Below are 20,141 nucleotides of genomic sequence, written 5' to 3' on the forward strand. Positions count from 1 at the left end.
AAGCTCCGCCTCCCGGGTTCACGCCATTCTCCGGCCTCAGCCTCCAGAGTAGCTGGGACTACAGGCGCCTGCCACCTCGCCCGGCTAGTTTTTTGTATTTCTTAGTAGAGACGGGGTTTCACCGTGTTAGCCAGGATGGTCTCGATCTCCTGACCTCGTGATCCACCCGTCTCAGCCTCCCAAAGTGCTGGGATTACAGGCTTGAGAATACAAACTTTCTTCTGGGATCTAACACACTAGCTTCATTTTCAAGATACATCACTTTATTTTCCTTACAAGGCAGCAGCACATTAAGCACATGATAGTCACATGATTTCTGCAGTGAGCCCCAAGGCTTCCCCGAGCTTTCCTGGAACCTACGGCCAGAAGAGTCCTGATATTTCAAATATTAAAGCTTTCTATATAGCCACAAGTCCCTTTGATGTTTGGGTTATTGAACACAAACTCACTGGATAATTTGTCTTCAACATAGTCCATTTCTGTTCCTAAAAGTGTTAGCTTTGCTTTCTTTTTGATGAATACTCTGATTCCATCTTGAATAACTTCATCAGAATCTCCTTTTATCTTTGTATATTCTAGAGTATAAGAAAGGCCATTAGAGCCCCTGGTTCGGACACCGACTTTTACACCTAGATGCTCAGGCTTATCTTTTTTTTTTTTTTTTTTGAGACAGAATCTCGCTCTGTCTCCCAGGCTGCAGTGCTGTGGCACCATCTCAGCTCACTGCAAGCTCTGCCTCCCGAGTTCATGCCATTCTCCTGCCTCAGCCTCCTGAGTAGCTGGGACTACAGGCCCTGCCACCACGCCCAGCTAATTTTTGTATTTTTAGTAGAGTCAGGGTTTCACTGTTAGCCAGGATGGTCTTGATCCCCTGACCTTGTGATCCGCCTGCCTTGGCCTTCCAAAGTGCTGGGATTGCAGGCCTGAGCCACCGCGCCCGGCCAGGCTTATCTTTAAGAAGTTGTTTTATCTTGTTTACTGCTGGAGGTGTCAGGGTGAGGGTGGCCCAGGTGGGCTGCAGTTTCCTCTTGCTCACAGCCTGGACAGTTGCCTGGATTAAGGAAGCTGACATCTTCGCCATTCTGGCACCCTAGTGCCTTGGGCCGGAGCTCGGCTCCCTCAGCCTCTCTCCATGGACACGGTGGGTGCGTTCTACCTGTGTTTTTTTTTTTTTTTTTTTTTGAATATATCAAATGTTGGCAATTTACTTATTTTTTTTTCTTTCTTTTTTTTGAGATATAGTCTCACTCTGTTGTCCAGGCTTGAGTGCAATGGTGTGATTTCGACTCACTGCTACCTCTATATCCTGGGTTCAAGCAATTCTCCTGCCTCAGCCTCCTCAGTAGCTGGGATTACAGGTTGAGCCACTATGCCTGGCTGGCAATTTACTTCTTTTTGTTTTGTTTATTTTTTTGAGATGGAATCTCGCACTGTCACCCAGGCTGGAGTGCAATGGCGCAATTTCGACTGACTGCAACATCTGTCTCCTGGGTTCAAACAATTCTCCTGCCTCAGCCTTCTGAGTATCTGGGACTATGGGCACACACCACCATGCCCAGCTAATTTCCGTATCTGTAGTAGAGATGGGGTTTCACAGTGTTGGCCAGGATGGTCTCAATCTCCGGACCTCATGATCCACATGCTTCAACCTCCCAAACTGCTGGGATTACAGGTGTGAACCACCACACCCAGGGCAATTTAATTCTAAAAGCATTGTTATGTTGAGGAGCAGAAACAGCTGTGTTGGGTAAATGTAACAAACTTTTTTTTTTTATTATTGTATGTAACTTTTTGCATTGTGCTCACTTGGGGTACTTTAAACATTTAGCTCATTTATAATTTTTCTCAGATGTATTTTGGTTAGTATGTTTTTGTTACATATATATGTCTATAAAAATTAGGGCCTTTCGTATTTTGCTATATCATCTTGTATATGTAGTTTGTATAATGTTATAGGTTAGATTTGTAATCTATATTTATCTGAGTCTAGTAAGTGGAGTAATTTGATATTTTTATTTCTTTCAGTTAAATGTTCTCATTTTGCCCAGGACCTTTGGCCACAGCCAGGCATAAAAGATTCTTTCCAAAAAGTGATACTGAGAGAATATGGAAAATACGGACATAAGGATTTACAGTTAAGAAAAGGCTATAAAAGTATGAATGAGTGTAATGTGCACAAAGAAGGTTATAATGAACTAAACCTGTGTTTAACAACTACCCAGAGCAAAATATTTCAATGTGATAAATATGGGAAAGTCTTTCATAAATTTTTAAATTCAAATACACATAAGAGAAGACATACTGGAAAGAAGCCTTTCAAATGTAAAAAATGTGGCAAATCATTTTGCCTGCTTTTACACCTAAGTCAACATAAAAGAATTCATGTTAGAGAGAATTCTTACCAATGTGAAGAATGTGGCAAAGCTTTTAAATGGTTCTCGACCCTTACTAGACACAGGAGAGTTCATACTGGAGACAAATCCTACAAACATGAAGAATGTGGAAAAGTTTTTAACCAGTCCTCAACTCTTACTAGACATAAGGTAATTCATACTGGAGAGAAACACTGCAAATGTGAAAAATGTGGCAAAGATTTTAAACAGTCCTCACACCTTACTAAACATAAGATAATTCATGCTAGAGAGAAACCCTACAAATGTGAAGGATGTGACAAAGCTTTCTGCCAATTCTCATACCTTACTAAACATAAGATGATTCATACTGGAGAGAAACCCTACAAATGTGAGGAATGTGGCAAAGCTTTTAATTGGTACTCACACCTTACCAGACATAAGATAATTCATACTGGAGAGAAACCCTACAAATGTGAAGAATGTGGCAAAGCCTTTAATGTATTTGCAACCCTTACCAGACATAAGATAATTCATACTGAAGAGAAACCCTACAAATGTGAAGAATGTGGCAAAGCTTTTAAACAGTCCTCAAACCTTACTACTCATATGAAAATTCATTCTGGAGAGAAACCCTACAAATGTGAAGAATGTGGCAAAGCTTTCTTCCGATTCTCATACCTTACTACACATAAGATAATTCATACTGGAGAGAAACCCTACAAATGTGAGGAATGTGGCAAAGCTTTTAACTGTTACTCCTACCTTACTGCACATAAGATGATTCATACTGGGGAGAAACCCTACAAATGTGAAGAATGTGGCAAAGCTTTCTACCGATTCATATACCTTACTACACATAAGAGAATTCACACTGGAGAGAAACCCTACAAATGTGAAGAATGTGGCAAAGCTTTCTACCGATTATCTTACCTTACTACACATAAGATGATTCATACTGTAGAGAAACGCTACAAATGTGAGGAATGTGGCAAAGCTTTTAACTGGTACTCACGCCTTACTATACATAGGAGAATTCATACTGGTGAGAAACCCTACAAATGTGAAGAATGTGGCAAAGCCTTCAGTGTATTCTCAACTCTTACTAAACATAAGATAATTCATACTGGAGAGAGACCCTACAAGTGTGAAGAATGTGGCAAAGCCTTTAATGTATTCTCAACCCTTACTAAACATAAGAGAATTCATAATGGAGAGAAACCCTACAAATGTTTAGAATGTGGCAAAGCTTTCTACCAATTCTCATACCTTGCTACACATAAGATGATTCATACTGGAGAGAGACCCTACAAACATGAAGAATGTGGCAAAGCTTTTAACTGTTCCTCACAAGTTACTAGACATAAGATAATTCATACTGGAGAGAAACCCTACAAATGTGAAGAATGTGGCAAAGCTTTTAAAAAGTCCTCAAACCTTACTAATCATAAGATAATTCATACTGGAGAAAAACCCTACAAATGTGAAGAATGTGGAAAAGCTTTTAACCAGTCCTCAACTCTTACTAGACATAAGAGAGTTCATACTGGAGAGAAACCGTACAAATGTGAAGAATGTGGCAAAGCTTATAACTGGTCCTCAAACCTTACTAAACATAAGAGAATTCATACTGGAGAGACACCCTACAAATGTGAAGAATGTGGCAAAGCTTTTAACCAATCTTCAACCCTTACTATACATAAGATAAGTCATATTGGAGAATAACATTACAAATGTGAAAAATGTGGCAAACCTTATCACCGGTACTCATACCACTACACAGGAGAATTCATATGGAAGAGAAATTCTACAAATGTGAAGAATGTGGCAAAGGCTTTAACTGGTCCTCTACCCTTACTTGTGGGCAGCAACCCACCCAGGTGCTCAGGCAAGAGACTGAGGGCACGAATTGTTCCAGTATAATAAAATATATAAAATAAGAATAGTTATGCTAGATGTAGACAATAGATATGATTATATGTGAATATCATTAATCATTAGTTTGTAGCAATTACTCTTTATTCCAATATTATAATAATCCTTGCTCTATAATCATAAACCTAGGAAAAACCAGGCCATACGGATATAGGAGTTGAGGGAACATAGCGAGAAGTTACCAGAAGACAAGTGTGAGTCCTCGGTCATGGCCAGACAGGGCCACTAGAGGGCTCCTTGGTCTAGCAGTAACACCAGTGTCTGGGAAGATGCCCTTCACCAAGCGGACCATGGTCTAGTGGTAGTGTCAGTGCCAAGGAAAAGCACCCGCTACTTAGCAGACCGTGAAAGGGAGTCCCCCTTTCCCAGGGGAGTTTAGAGAAGACTACTCCACTGGGCCTGCCCACAGTTATCCAGAGGCCTAACCATCTCCCTGTGATGCTGTGCCTCAGTGGTCACTCTCCTAGTCTGCTTTCATGTTCCATCATGTACACCTGGCTTTGCCTTCTAGATAGCAGTAGCAAAATTAGTGAAAGTACTAAAAACCTCTGCTACAAAGAAATAACGGCATGGGCTCTCTCGCTCTCTCTCTCTCTCTCTCTCTCTCTCTCTCTCTCTCTCTCTCTCTCTCTCTCTCCTCTCTCTCCTCTCTCTCCTCTCTCTCCTCTCTCTCCTCTCTCTCCTCTCTCTCTCTCTCTCTCTCTCTCTCTCTCTCTCTCTCTCTCTCCCCCTCTCTCTCTCTCTCATACTGGAGAAAAATCTTAGAAATGTGAAGGATGTGGTAAAGCCTTTATCCAGTCCTCAGGTCCCACTAAACATAACATAATTCATACTGGAGAGAAACCTTACAACTGTGAAGAATGTGGCAAAGCTTTTAACCAGTCCTCAAACCTTTTTGAACAAAATAATTCATACAGAAGAGAAACCCTACAAATGTGAAGAATGTGACAAAGCCTTTAGCCAGTCCTCAATTCTTACTAAACATAATAAAATTATACTAGAGATTAACCTTATGAGTGTGAAAAAATATGGCAAAAGCTTTAACTAGTCCTGTTATTATTATTATTATTATTATTAGTTGAGATGGAGTTTAACTCTCATTGCCGAGGCTGCAATACAATGGTGCGATCTCAGCTCACTGCAACCTCTGTCTCCCAGATGTAAGTGATTCTCCTGCCTCAGCCTCCCGAGTAGCTGGGATTACAGGCATGTACCACCATACCTGTCTAATTTTTTATGTTTAGTGGAGATAGGGTTTCTCCATGTTGATCAGGCTGGTCTTGAACTGCTAACCTTATGTTCTGCTCGCTGCACCCTCCCAAAGTGCTGGGATTACAGGCATGAGCCACCACGCCTAGCCACTAGTCCTCAGATCTTAACATACATAAGATAATTCATACTGGAGAGAAACTCCACAAACCAGAACGATGCAATAATGCTTTTGACAACACCTCAAACTTTTCTAACCATAAAGAAAATCATATTGGTGAGAAATCCTAGAAATGTGAAGAATGTGACAATGTCTTTAAATGGTTGTCATACTTGATTTTTTTCTTCTTTTTTTTTTGAGATGAAGTCTCACTCTTGTCCCCCCGGCTGGTGTGCAGTGGCGTGATGTTGGCTCACTGCAACCTCTGCCTCCCGGGTTCAAGCAATTCTCCTACCTCAGCCTCCCAAGTAGCTGGGATTACAGGCATCTGCCACCATGCCGTACTTTTAGTAGAGATGGGGTTTCACCATCTTACCCAGGCTGGTCTTGAACTCCTTACCTCAGGTGATCCACCCACCTCCGGCCTCCCAAAGTGTTGAGATTACAGGCACGAGCCATCACTCCCTTCCTTACTTGATTAGATGTAAAATAATTCATACTGGGAAAAATTCCTACAAGTGAGAACAATGTGGCAAAACTTTTAACCACCTTATTGCACAGAAAGCATTTATATTTGAGAAAAATTATACAAATATAGGCTGCAAAAAAGACATTAATGTCTGCTTATATCTTAACACCAGAGAGTTCATACTTAATAAAAGCAAGATAAGGGCAATTAGTGTCAAAAGATCTTTCAGAAAAATATAAGCCTTTAAAGTGAAGAAGAGTATATTGAAGATGGACATTACAAACAAAGAGGGTTGTAGTACCTTTACTTGAATCAGATTTTATTGTACACATTTTGTACTAGAGGAAAGCTCTGAAGCAGTTGCTCAAGCTTTGTTCAACATCAAGGCATTTATATTGGAAAAGTGCTTGCAAATGTAATAAATTTGGAAAAACACTTTTCAAACACGACATCTTGGAAAACACCAGTTTATGCTGAAGTATATTTTTGAAGATGCAGTAAAAATAAAAAAATATTTAATCCAAATTAGGGCTATGTAAATATCAGAGAATCTATAATAGAAATATACGAGGAACTGACACTTTGGATATACTAAGTCAGAGTTCTGAGTATAGAAAATAATCTAAAACTAAAGTTGGTAGAAAAAGTATTTGTATATAACTTTAAGAGGAGTAAAAGTTTTTTGCAGAGTAATAACTACTTTCAAAGTATACTTTATTTCTTGAAAAAATTAGACTTTGAAAGCAAATGATGTAATGCAACACTCTATTTTCTGCTGTTCATTCTTATTCACTTGTGAAAGCATGTGATCAGTTGTTGCTGCATCAAAGGTAGGAGAGATTCTTTTCCATTAGTGGGCATTATTTATGATCTTTTCTGTGGACAAGTAAGGACATTAGAATGTAAGATGCATGATGAAAAAGTGGAGAGGTTCTCTGTGGTTAACTTATACTCTTGAGTGATGTATGAGGTAGGTGTTAAGAATAATATTCTTTTGCATTGTAAGAAAACTAGTAGTATATTATTGTTCTAATTGTACTTTTATATATTAAAATGCAGCACATTTAAAAAATTTTACATTATGTGTGAAGTTAATGGTTTCAACATTTTTAACATGTTAATCTCTTGCCAGTGGCTTTAAAGTATAGATAAGTTAAAGAATATTATTCCTGTTGGATAAATATTTATCCTTATTTTAATCAATTAAATTTATTGTTCTTAATTTTTGTGGGTATATGAGTATATATACTTATGCCATATATGGCATATTTTGATACATAAACACAATACATAATCACATGATAAATGTATCCATCACCTCTAGCATTTATCCTTTGTATTACAGACAATCAAACTTTACACTTTTACTTATTTTAAAATGTACAATTGGCCGGGCGCGGTGGCTCAAGCCTGTAATCCCAGCACTTTGGGAGGCCGAGGCGGGCGGATCACAAGGTCAGGAGATCGAGACCACAGTGAAACCCCGTCTCTACTAAAAATACAAAAAATTAGCCGGGCGCGGTGGCGGGCGCCTGTAGTCCCAGCTACTCAGGAGGCTGAGGCAGAAGAATGGCGGGAACCCGGGAGGCGGAGCTTGCAGTGAGCCGAGATCGCGCCACTGCACTCCAGCCTGGGCAACAGCGTGAGACTCCGTCTCAAAAAAAATAAAATAAAATAAAATAAAATAAAATGTACAATTATGGCCAAGCACAGTGGCTCACACCTGTAATCACAGAACTTTGGGAAGCCGAGGTGGGCGGATCACCAGGTCAGGAGTTTGAGACCAGCCTGGCCAACATAGTGGAACCCTGTCTCTACTAAAAATACAAACAATTAGCCAGGCGTGGTGGCAGGCACCTGTAATCCCAGCTACTTAGGAGGCTGAGGCAGGAGAATCACTTGAACCTGCAAGGCGGAGGTTGCAGTGAGCCAAGATCATGCCACCGTGCTCCAGCCCAGGCGACAGTGCGAGACTCTGTCTCAAAAAAATATATATATACAATTAAATTGTTATTGACTACCAGGTTATTTTATAGTCATAATAGAAATGATATGCAAGTATAAATGAAATACATACATTTCTGGGTCCTGAATAGATATTTTTAAATTTTATACATGAATATATATATTTGAACATGTGTCCTGTCTGCCTGCAAACACATATAGACTTCTAATATTGATATCAGAGGGTTAAATATACTATGCATTAGTCTAAAGATAAACCTTAGGTGTAAGGAAATTATGGAGTAAGTGAGTTTGTGTGAGTATAAGTTTGTACTTATTTTCAGAAGAAAAGAGCAATATTGGAAAAAATTATTTTAACAAGATGACTAGTATAAAACTAAAAGCCTCAAAAATGCTGAAAGCAAATGTATTCTCTCTGCTCTATTGAATTTATTACTATAGTTATTGTACATGGAATTGTTCTTTAGTTTTCGTTTTGAGATAATTGTTAATGTATAGAACTGACTTTGATGTTGCTTTTGTATTTTGAAAGTTTAATACATTTGTTTATTTTTAATAGGTTTTAGTAAAGTCTTAGGCTTTTTGTTTGTTTGCTTTTGTTTTTGTTTTGAGACAGAGTCTTCCTCTTGTCACCCAGGCTGGAGTGCAGTGGCACAATCTTGGCTCACTGCAACCTCTACCTCCTGAGTTCAAGCAGTTCTCCTGCCTCGGCCTCCTGAGTAGCTGGGATTACAGGTATTGTGCCACCAGGCCCTGCTAATTTTTTTTTCTATTTTTTATAGAGGTGGAGTTTCACCATGTTGGCCAGGCTGGTCTCAATCTCCTGACCTGAGGTGATCTGCCCACCTCGGCCTCCCAAAGTATTGGGATTACATGCGTGAGCCACCAAGCCAGGCCAGTCTTAGCCTTTTCTATACTTCGGATTGTGTATAGAGATAAAAGATAATCATACAGGAATAATTAACTTCTTTTGTCCAATCTGGATGCCTTTGATTGTATTCTGTAATTCCTTTGTCTTGGATTAGTACTATTTTTGGTAAGACTGACTAGAGTGGGTATCCTTGTCCTGTACTAGCTGTTAAAGTAAAAGCTTGCGACATATCCCTTAGTATGTTATTAGCTGTCCGTTTTTTGGTTATATGTTGCATTTATTGACTGAGGTGTACTTGATCTATACCTAATTTTTTCAGAGACTTATCATAAGGGAATGTCAAGTTGTGTCAAACTTCCATTGTGCATCTTTTTGTTTTGTTTTGTTTTTTTGTATTTTGCCTCTGTTGTTGTTTTGTATTTTGCCTCTGTTTAAGTGTTAGAGATGTGAAATCACAATTAACTCTACATACATACAAAAAATCACCCGAGACCGCTATGAACATCTCTACGCATGCAAACTAGAAAATTTGGAGAAAATAAACTCCTGGATACACAAAACTTTCCAAGAGTCATCCAGAGTCCACTGATGCTGAAGTGTTCAGACACAAAATATTGATAAAAAGATGAGGTTTTATTTGTTAATTTTACTACAGAGCATTTGATGCCGGCAAGCTTTTTTCCTTGAAACTTTGAAAACATGCTTTAGTTTTTATTTAGTTTGGAAAGCCAAATTTGGTCAAAAGTAAATATAACAACAAATGAATATTATTTATTTTGGAAGTGAATTCAAATTATTATATGAAATATTAAATTTGGTGGAGATGCTTGTGTGTCAGAATTTTTTCAAAATTTGAATACATAAAGGGTAATAAAACTGAAACTTGAAAAATATACATGCTTTTATGACAAATCATTTTGTGGTCATTTAAATTTTTTTTTTTTTTTTTTTTTTTTTGAGACGGGGTCTCGCTCTGTCACCCAGGCTGGAGTGCAGTGGCCAGATCTCAGCTCACTTCTTTAATTTAGCAGTTTTGGCTATGTTTAAAATGTAGATATTGACATATCACAAAAAATAATGAAGAATGCAAAACAAAGCATGATAGTGTTGATGGCTACTGTGAGACCTCAGTTCTTAGTTTCAAAAAGTTAAACAAGAGACACAAAACCGTGAAAATGAAGCATGGAGGGATTTATTTGCAAAGTAGAAATACTATTTTAAAAGTTAGGTGCAAAATTCCCCCGAGAGAAGGGATTCAGGGTGGGCTGCTTACAAGAATGAGCCAGCAAAGACTGGAACTAGAGAGACTCCATTTATGGGAGTCTTACGTAATTATTTACAAAGAAGTGGAAAGTGGTGTTATTAGTAAGCATATCTGGGTGGTCCTATTGGTGCACATACACAGTGGCTGTACATGCTTGTTTATATGTCACATATCTCATTAGCATCTTAAATCTCCACTCACATGTGTGTTTTTTACTCATAATGAGTAAAAGGTCAGAGGACAAGTAAAATAAAAATGTGCATGCTTTTTTTTTTTTTTAGACAGAGTCTCGCTCTGTCACCTAGGCTGGAGTGCAGTGGTGGATCTTGGCTCACTGCAACCTCTGCCTCCCAGGTTCAAGGGATTCTCCTGCCTCAGCCTCCTGAGTAGCTGGGACCACAGGCACATGCCACCACACTTAGTTAATTTTTTGTATTTTTAGTGGAGACGGGGTTTCACCGGGTTAGGATGATAATGTGCATGCTCTTTACAGGAATATTTCCCCAGTGAAGAGAGCTTTGCTTGAATGAGCTGAAATACAGTGCAAATGTTGGGATTTATTGTGTCAACAATATGCTGTCACCATGTAATCATCATGGCTGCTGCATCCCGAGGACATGGTGACTTTCTTGCTACCCAGTCTACCTCAATAGTACTTGTCTTGGTTTATTTTCAACTGTCAACTCTGAGACTAAGATTTAGTTGTTATGTCAATATTGTCAAAAGTGGGAAAATCAAAATTTTAAAATCAAACATTTGAACTCGATTTGGGTCACTAGCTGTGTACCCAGGAAAAATCATTATACATTCCTGGAGCTTTGATCAAAATGTATGCGTAGGTGAATGTTAGTTTTTGGTGTAGGTTTTTGTTTGTTTACATTTTTAAAGATATTTTTCCTATTTTATGGTGATACTAAGCACACAAAACTTACCAAGAGCTCTATTTTACTGAATTTTTCAACCAAAAGGTTAAATACTTAAATATTGAAAATGACATTCTGGATTATTTTCCAAGTGATGGAATCTGCATTTATCACACTACATTGCAGTTTTTCCTTATGTGGTGCAAGGTTATAAAAATGCCATCCAGTTTATTTCTTAGGTAACAGTAGAATGTGTTTTTCAGACAGTAGCATGAGAATTCTTGACATACTACCCTTAGACATAATGAAAGCAAATGAATAAATGTGTTGAAATTTGTCTTTATTCATAATGAATTAGAGGCTAATTCATGGCAACACATGTAGTTCAATCCAAATTTTTTTGTGTAAAATTTTGTTGAGCTGCATCCATCTATATAGGTAACACTAATTTGATAACAGCTTCTTTATAATAAGCTGGAACTCATTTTACCTGGTGGTTTTGTTTTAAATATGTGAGCTGTATTATATAACATTTAAATAAGTAATAAAATTAATTCAGAGATTATAGAAAGAAAAGTACAGGCACACTATAAATGAATTGAAATCTGGCAACTGACACTGATGAATGGGTTGAGCAAATTTGACTAGACCTAAATTGCAATATTGAAATACAGAATTTTAACTAAAAACATCTTCAACAACATAATAGACCTATGAGATTTGAAAAAAGATATTGATTTGTTTACCTCTCATCAATCAATATTAGGTTAAATTAGAAAATTGTGAACACATCATACAAAAAATGAAATTAGTAAACTATCCTCAGACTTCATCTGATTAAAACAAGACTTCTGGATATTTGAAAGCACCAAATTATCGATGAAAGATACCTATTTTGAACAGATCTTTGATCTTATATACATATTACTACTAAGTAAAACCTAATACAGCCATACAAGTTGTCAACTGCATTTTCAAAATTATGAGAACTTAGAACAAGTAAACCAAACCCCTACAGTTTAGATAAAATATAATAATAAATTACTTTGTATTTGCCCTTGTGATGAAAATTACGATTTTTCATTTTGGAACAAACAGGAAATGCTGTGATGAGATTTCCTGTGCTAGGGATGGTGGGATCCAGTGGACCAGAATCGTCAGGACCTTACCATGGTCACTACTGTTTTTCCTCTTCTCTCATTCATTTCCTAGACTCCTTCATCAATTCCATTTTTATGTTGCAAGTTAACGGTTTTGCACAGCTTTAGCGTTTGCCTTTGATTTCTGCTAATTTTCTTTGTTCATTTTTCTTGTCCATCTCTGGTGGCTGCTTTGCCGTTCCACTCCCAGGAGTTCGCGGAGCTTCACTCTCAGACGCTCCAACAGTCCGTCGATTTGGCTCACGCTCTCCGGCAGTTTCTCCGGGTTCGTCTAATCCTGGTGTCTTAGATTTATTAGCAGGACCTTGTTTCCGTGACCACTGCTACCGCCGCCTCCTGCCAGCGGGGCTGCTCCTACAGCAGCTGAAACGCCCACGCCCGAGGACGCCTTGGCTGTAACCCTTGGTCACGGTCCAGCTTGGTGCGCAGAAACCCGACGTCAATCAGACCATTTCGCGTAGCTGGGAGAGCTTTCCTGGCCATGCGGGGCAGTTCCCCCATCATCTTTATGCTGCCACCTCCACTTTCATCAGAGAGACACACAGGATGGTGCAAGGGCCCGGAGACACCATGGAAGAGTCCAGGGTCGTGAGGAGGGGCTGGGCTGGGCCGGGCAGCCTCAGGCCCAGCGCATGGCGGTGCCCCTCACGCCTGAGCGGAGATTAGCCACTGCCACCTCGGGGAGGACAGAGAGGCCTAGAGTCCCCAGCCCCTCTCTCTGCACCAGCAGAGGAAAAAATTATTTTCTAAAAAAAAAAAAAAGAAGAAGAAAAGAAAAGTATGGAGAACTTGCAGATCTGACCCAAGCAAATTTTTATTCTTTTCTTTTTCTCTTATTTCTGCCTTTTCCTCTTAAATTGTTCTCTCCTGAAGTCAGATTTCATGTTCCATCCTAATGTGGCAATTTAAATGTAATTGTGATGGTCACGAATTTGGAAACTAAAAATTTTAATATATTTTTACCCAGAAGTGCTGGTTTAACTTTAAACTTTCGATAGTGCTTTCTGAATTCTACATTTTATTATTTTCTATTTGATTCTGTTAACTAAACTATAGGAAATAAAAATAAAATCTTGATTTGCATAGTTTCATAGTTTACAAAGAATATGTACTCATTCTTTTAAATGATAAATGTGTGTTGAGCACACATGATATGCCATTCTTTTGGTAGCCTTAGAAAAAAAAAATAGAGGCCAGGCACGGTGGCTCACACCTGTAATCCCAGCACTTTGGGAGGCCGAGTCGGGTGGCCTCTGTCACTGTCTCTACTAAAAATACAAAAATTAGCTGGGCATGGTGGCGGGCACCTGTAATCCCAGCTGCTCAGGAGGCTGAGGCAGGAGAATCACTGGAACTTGGGAGGCGGAGATTGCAGTGAGCCGAGATCGTGCTGCTGCACTCCAGCCTGGGCAACATAAAAAAAATAAAGAGAGAAAGAGGAAGGAAGGAAGGAAGGGAGGGAGGGAGGGAGGTAGGGAGGGGAGGAAGGAAGGAAGGAAAGAAAAGAAAAGAAAGAAGAAAGTATTGGTCTCTACTCTCATGAACTTTCAGTATAACTTCATAAAATCATGCATTCCTGAGAAGTGGATACCTGTGAAGTTTCCTAAAGTCCTCCTAACCCAAAGTAACCAGTATCTGAATTTTATATTATCATTTACTTTATGCAATTTTGTCTATAAGCAATGTACGTTTCAGTGTTATCTGTTTTTTTGCTCTAGATAAATTCTACAAGTTTTTGTCTGTGACTTACTTTTTTATTTACAATTGTTTCCTTCTATTTTTCCATGTCGCTTTGCATAGCTACAGTTGCCCATTTTCACTGCCACATAGTGTGAATGTATGTCAATTTTTAAACCAATTCTATAGCCATGGTTATTTGTGAATTCCAGTTACTCTGTATTTTTGCCAACTCTTGGAATTACTAGACATATTGAGGGGTGAAGCCAGCTGGACTTCCTGGGTCGAATGGGGGCTTGGAGAACTTCTCTGTGTAGCTAAAGGATTGTAAATGCACCAACCAGCACTCTGTAAAAATGCACCAATCAGCACTCTGTGTCTAGCTAAAGGATTGCAAACACACCAATCAGCACTCTGTAAAAACACACCAATCAGCACTGTCTACCTAAAGGATTGTAAACGCACCAATCAGTGCTCTGTAAAATGGACCAATCAGTAGGACGTGGGTGGGGCCAAATAAGGGAATAAAAGCTGGCCACCTGGAGCCAGCAGCGGCAATCTGCTTGGGTCACCTTCCATGCTGTGGAAGCTTTGTTCTTTCACTCTTCACTGTTAATCTTGTTGCTGCTCACTCTCTGGTTCTGCACCACCTTTAAGAGCTGTAACGCTCACCATGAAGGTTCACTGCTTCATTATTAAAGTCACCTAAACCACGAACTCACCAGAAGGAGGAAACTCGGGACACATTGGAAGGAACAAACTCGGACACAGCATCTTTAAGAGCTGTAACACTAACCGCAAAGGTCCACAGCTTCATTCTTGAAGTCAGCGAGACCAAGAACCCACCAGAAGGAATAAATTCTGGACACAATATTTTTTGACAAAGTGGAGAATCAGAATGGTATATCATTTATAGTTTTAATTAGCATTTCTACAGTTACTAATGAAGTTAGCAAAAATGAGTGTATATCATAGCTCTTTTGGCTTGACTTACAATGATAATAATTTGATGATAATTGACATTGAGAATTTTTTTACGTATCTGTTGTCTGTATGTATGTCTTTTCTTGAAAAATATTTAAGCATTTGGCTCTTTTTTTTTTTTTTTTTTTTGAGATGGAGTCTCACTCTTGTCACCCAGGTTGGAGTGCAATGGTGTGATCTCAGATCACTGCAACCTCCACTTCCCGGCTTCAAGCGATTCCCCTGCCTCAGCCTCCTGAGTAGTTGGGACTACAGGGGCCTGCCACCATGTCAAGCTAATTTTTGTATTTTTAGTAGATGTGGGGTTTCACCATGTTGGCCAGGCTGGTCTTGAACTCCCCAGGTGATCAGCCTGCCTTGGCCTCCCAAAGTGCTGGGATTACAGGCGTGAGCCACCGCACCTGGCCTTGCTCATTTTAAATAGTTATATGTTTTTTGTTGTATAGTCATTTGAGTTTTTATATATTTTTCATATTAACACCTTGTCACGTGTATGATTTGTACATATTTTCTCTCATTTTTTAGTTGTCACATCTACTGATTTCATCAGATTCTGTGCAGCAGCTTATGAATTTGAAGTAATCTGACTCATCTATTTTTTCTTTGCTTTCCTGGGGTTTTGAGGTAAAATCACAAAGTCACTGCCGGCCAGGTGTGGTAATTCATGCCTGCAATCCCAGCACTTTGGGAGGCCAAGGTGGGCGGATCGCCTGAGGCCGGTTTGAGACCAACCTGGCCAACGTGGTGAAACCCGGTCTCTACTAAAAATACAAAAATTAGCCAGACATGGTGGCACACACCTGTAGTCCCAGCTACTTGGGAGGCTGAGGCAGGAGAATTGCTTGAACCCGGGAGGTGGAGGTTGCAGTGAACCAAGATCGCACCAATGCACTCCAGCCTGTGCAACAGAGCAAGACTCCATCTCAAAAAAAGACTGCCTAGACCAATGTTATGGGGCTTTTACTCTATTTTTTTGTGTTAGTTTCAGAGTTTCAAGCCTTACATGTAAGTTTCTAATTTATTTTGAGTTGATTTTTATTTATGGTGTCAAATGAGGGTCTCATTGCTTTAAAGATACTGTCCTTTCCCTAAGAAATTGTCACCTATATTTAAAATTAGTTAGCTGTAAATACATGGATATATTCCTGGTTTCTATGTGTTAATTTTTATTCAAGTATACTGTTTTGGTTACTATAGTTTTTTAGTATATTTCAAAGTAAGATTGTGTGCTCCAGCCTTTCTTTTTTGCTTGATTGCTCTGGGTATTCTGGGTCTTTTGTGGTACCATATAAATGTTAAATACATTTTTAAAAGTTTACAAAGTCACTGGTATTTTGATAGGGTCTACATTACATCTGTAGATTACTTTGTGTAACACACATATTTGACAATATTAATAGCACCAATTCATGAATGAGTAATGTTTTCCATTTGTGTATTACTTAATTTTTTACTTTAACGTTCTTTAGATTATAACATAAGGCGTTTCACCTTTTTGCTTAAATTTATTTCAAAATATAGTTACTACAGTTACTGTAGCTGGGATTCTTTTTAAAATTCATTTTGAGATAGTTAATTGTTATTGAATAGAAATACTACTGACTTTCATATGTTGATTTGTATTCTGCAAATTTAATAAATTTGCTTATTCTAGTAGTTCTTAGTAAAGTCTTAGGCTTTTCTGTACTTAAGATTATATCATCTGCAAGCAGAAATAATTTTACTTATTTTCTTCCAATCTGAATGTCTTTGATTTTATTCTCTAATTTCTCTTTTTGGTCATTTAGTATTATGTTAATAAGTCTGTAGAAAGTGGCCATCCGGCCAGGTGTGGTGGCTGATGCCTATAATCCCAGCACTTTAAGAGACCAAGGCAGGTGGATTACCTGAGGTCAGGAGTTCAAGACCAGCTTGGCCACCATAGTGAAACCCAGTCTCTACTAAAAATGCAAAAATTAGCTGGATGTGGTGGCAGGCACCTGTAATCACAGCTACTTAGGAGGCTGAGGCAGGAGAATCGCTTGAATCTGGGAGGCAGTGGTTTCAGTGAGCCAAGATTGCACCATTGCACTGTAGCCTGAGTGACAGAGACTCTGTCAAAAAAAAAAAGGGGGGGGGGGGAAGGAAGGAAGGAAGGAGGGAAGGAAGGAAGGAAGGAAGGAAGGAAGGAAGGAAGGAAGGAGGCATTCCTGTCTTGTTCTAGGTCTTAGAGTAAAAGCTTACAACATTTCCCTGTTTAGTATGTTGTAGGCTGTGCATTTTTTTCTTCATGGCATTTATTGGCTTGAGATGCATTTGTCCTATACTTATTATTTTTTTAAGATTTATCATGAGGGAATGTTGAATTTTGACAAACTTTTATTCTGCATCTATTTAAATGTTAGAGTTGTGAAATCACAACAATTTCACCTAAATAGTAAACATCCTCAGAGACTACTATGTACATCTCTATGCATGCAAACTAAAAAAAATAGAGAAAATAGATAGACTCCTGGATACACCTAGCCTCCCAATATTGAACCAGAAAGAAACAGAAGTCTTCAACAGAACAATAATGTGTAAAGTGTATAATAATATTGAATTAGTAATAAAATAAGCTACCAACCATAGAAAGCCCTAGATAAGATGAATTCACAGCCACATTTTATCACATATACAAAGATAAGCTGGTACTAATCCTACTGAGTGTATTCCAAAAATAAAGATGGAAGTCCTTTCTAAATTATTATTTGAAACCAGTATCATCTCGATAGCAAAACCTAGTGAAGACACAACAAAGAAAGAAAACTACAGGCTAATATTCGTGGTGAAAATTGAAACAAACATTCATGAAGTACTAGGAAGCTTAGTTCATAAGCAAAGCAAAAAGGTATTTTGCCACAAGCATGTAAACTTTATGAATGCAAAGATGTTTCATCATATACAAGTAAATAAGTGTGATTCACTATGTAAAGATTATTTTTAAAAAATGATTATCACAATAAATACAGACAAGGCATTCAAGAAAATTTAATATTCATTTATAAAAATATTCTCAAGAAACTAAGCATTGAAGAAATATGCCTCAAAATAATAAGAGCCGTCTATGACAAATCCTCAGCCAACATCATACAGAACAGCAAAATATGGTTGAAGTCTCCTTAAGAATTAAGCATAAGAGGGCCAGGCACGGTGGCTTATGCCTATAATCCCAACTCTTTGGGAGGTTGAGGTGGGTGGATCACCTGAGGTTAGGAGTTCGAGACCAGCCTGGTCAACGTGGTGAAACCCTGTCCTTACTAAAAATACAAAAAAAGTAGCTGGGCATGATGGTGGGCACCTGTAATCTCAGCTACTTAGGAGACTGAGGCAGGAGAATCACTTAAATGTGGGAGGTGGAGGTTGAAGTGAGCTGAGATCACACCATTGCAATCCAGCCTGAGTAACAAGAGTGAGACTCCATCTCGAAAGAAAAAAAAAATAGAAAATAGAAAATAAAAAGACAAGAGTATCCACTGTAAACACTCCTATTCAACATAGTTCCGAAAGTCTTAGCCACAGCAATTTTTTTTTTTTTTTTTTTTTGAGACGGAGTGTCGCTCTGTCGCCCAGGCTGGAGTGCAGTGGCTGGATCTCAGCTCACTGCAAGCTCCGCCTCTCGGGCTCACGCCATTCTCCGGCCTCAGCCTCCCAAGTAGCTGGGACTACAGGCGCCCGCCACCTCGCCCGGCTAGTTTTTTGTATTTCTTAATAGAGACGGGGTTTCACCGTGTTAGCCAGGATGGTCTCGATCTCCTGACCTCGTGATCCGCCCGTCTCGGCCTCCCAAAGTGCTGGGATTACAGGCTTGAGCCACCGCGCCCGGCCTTAGCCACTGCTATTTAACAAGATAAAGCAATAAAATACATCCAAATGGGAAAAGAGGAAGTCAAATTATCTTTACTGATGATATAATTCTCTACCTGGAAAACTTTAAAGATTTTACCAAAACATTCTTAAGCCTAAAAAATGACCTCAGCAAAGTCTCATGATGCAAAATAAGCATACACAAATGAGTAGCATTTCTGTGCACCAATAACATTCAAGCTGAGAAAAAAATCAAGAACATGGTTCTATTTACAACTACCACAAACAAAAAATAATATACCTAGGAATACATTAAATCAAGGAGGTAAAATATCTCTACAACAAGAACTACAAAACACTGCTGAAAAAAATGAGAGACAATGCAAATAAAAAGGCATACCATGCTCATGAATTTAAATAATCAATATAATTAAAATGTCCATGATGCCTAAAGCAACCTACAGATTAAGTGCTATTTCTATCAAGCTATCAATGCAATTTTTTATGGAATTAGAAAAAGAAAACTATTTTAAAAGTCATCTGGAAGAATAAAACAGCCCAATCAGCCAAGCAACATTAAACAACAACAAAAAAAATCTTGGGGCCGGGTGCAGTGGCTCACGCCTGTAATCCCAGCACTTTGGGAGGCTGAGGTGGGCAGATTACGAGGTCAGGAGATTGAGACCAGCCTGACCAACATGATGAAACCCCGTCTCTACTGAAAATACAAAAATTAGCCAGGCGTGGTGGCGCATGTCTGTAATCCCAGCTACTCAGGAGGCTGAGGCAGGAGAATTGCTTGAACCTGGGAGGCAGAGGTTGTAGTTAGCTGAGATTGTGGCCACTGCACTCCAGCCTGGGAGACACAGCAAGACTCTGCCTCCAAAAAAAAAAAAAAAAATCTTGGAGGCCTCATATTACCTGGCTTCAACCTGTACTACAAGCTATAGTAATCAATATAACATGGGTTGGTACGAAAATACATATGTAGACCAATGGAAAAGAAGAGAAAGACCTGAAATGAGGCTATATTTCTATCCCCAATTTCTTTCTGACAAAGTCAACAGAAGTAAACAAGGAAAAAATGGTACTGGGAAAACTGGTTAATCATATGTAGAAGGACAAAACTGAACCCATACCTCCCACCATATAAAAAATATAACTCAAAATAGATTAAAAACTTAAATATGAAATTTTAAGCTATGAAAATCCTAGAAAAGGCCGGGCTCAGTGGCTCACACCTGTAATCCCACCACTTTGGGAGACCGAGTTGAAGGGATCACAAGGTCAAAAGATCGAGACCACCCTGATCAACATGGTGAAACCCCATCTCTACTAAAAATACAAAAAATTAGCTGGGTGTGCTGGTGCGCGCCTGTAGTCCCAGCTACTCGTGAGGCTGAGGCAG

At 38.9% G+C, this 20,141-nt stretch overlaps 2 protein-coding genes and 1 pseudogene across 3 annotated transcripts in view; 1 reads left to right on the forward strand and 2 right to left on the reverse strand.

The window, feature by feature from the left end:
* The window catches only part of LOC693354 (uncharacterized), a 171,528-nt gene extending 161,741 nt beyond the window's left edge, over positions 1 to 9,787 (forward strand). Inside the window, 5 exon segments of the mRNA XM_077978582.1 lie at positions 2,287 to 4,107; positions 4,110 to 4,211; positions 5,092 to 5,179; positions 5,181 to 5,269; positions 5,671 to 9,787. Coding sequence (XP_077834708.1) covers positions 2,287 to 4,107; positions 4,110 to 4,211; positions 5,092 to 5,179; positions 5,181 to 5,269; positions 5,671 to 5,786 — 2,216 coding nt within the window. The 3' untranslated portion in view covers positions 5,787 to 9,787.
* Positions 1 to 20,141, reverse strand: part of LOC106994678 (hsc70-interacting protein pseudogene) — a 146,369-nt pseudogene that overhangs the window by 64,671 nt on the left and 61,557 nt on the right. The window lies entirely within an intron of this gene.
* Positions 167 to 1,152, reverse strand: LOC144336908 (iron-sulfur cluster assembly 1 homolog, mitochondrial-like). Its single transcript, XM_077978636.1, has 2 exons — positions 943 to 1,152; positions 167 to 647 (listed from the first exon to the last, which is right to left on the reverse strand). The coding sequence occupies exons 1-2, from the start codon at positions 1,079 to 1,081 to the stop codon at positions 382 to 384; spliced, it is 405 nt and encodes a 134-aa protein (XP_077834762.1). The 5' UTR covers positions 1,082 to 1,152; the 3' UTR covers positions 167 to 381.

This window comes from Macaca mulatta, chromosome 19 (genome assembly GCF_049350105.2).
Source record: "Macaca mulatta isolate MMU2019108-1 chromosome 19, T2T-MMU8v2.0, whole genome shotgun sequence".
In the NCBI taxonomy this organism is placed as follows: Eukaryota; Metazoa; Chordata; class Mammalia; order Primates; family Cercopithecidae; genus Macaca; species Macaca mulatta.

Bases quoted from the DNA above. Each gene is read 5' to 3' on its own strand.
- LOC144336908 (XM_077978636.1), bottom strand. From the start codon at position 1,081: ATGGCGAAGATGTCAGCTTCCTTAATCCAGGCAACTGTCCAGGCTGTG. The intron at 648-942 runs GCCGGGCGCGGT...AAAAAAAAAAAG, and splicing joins ACTTCTTAAAGATAAGCCTG to ATAAGCCTGAGCATCTAGGT.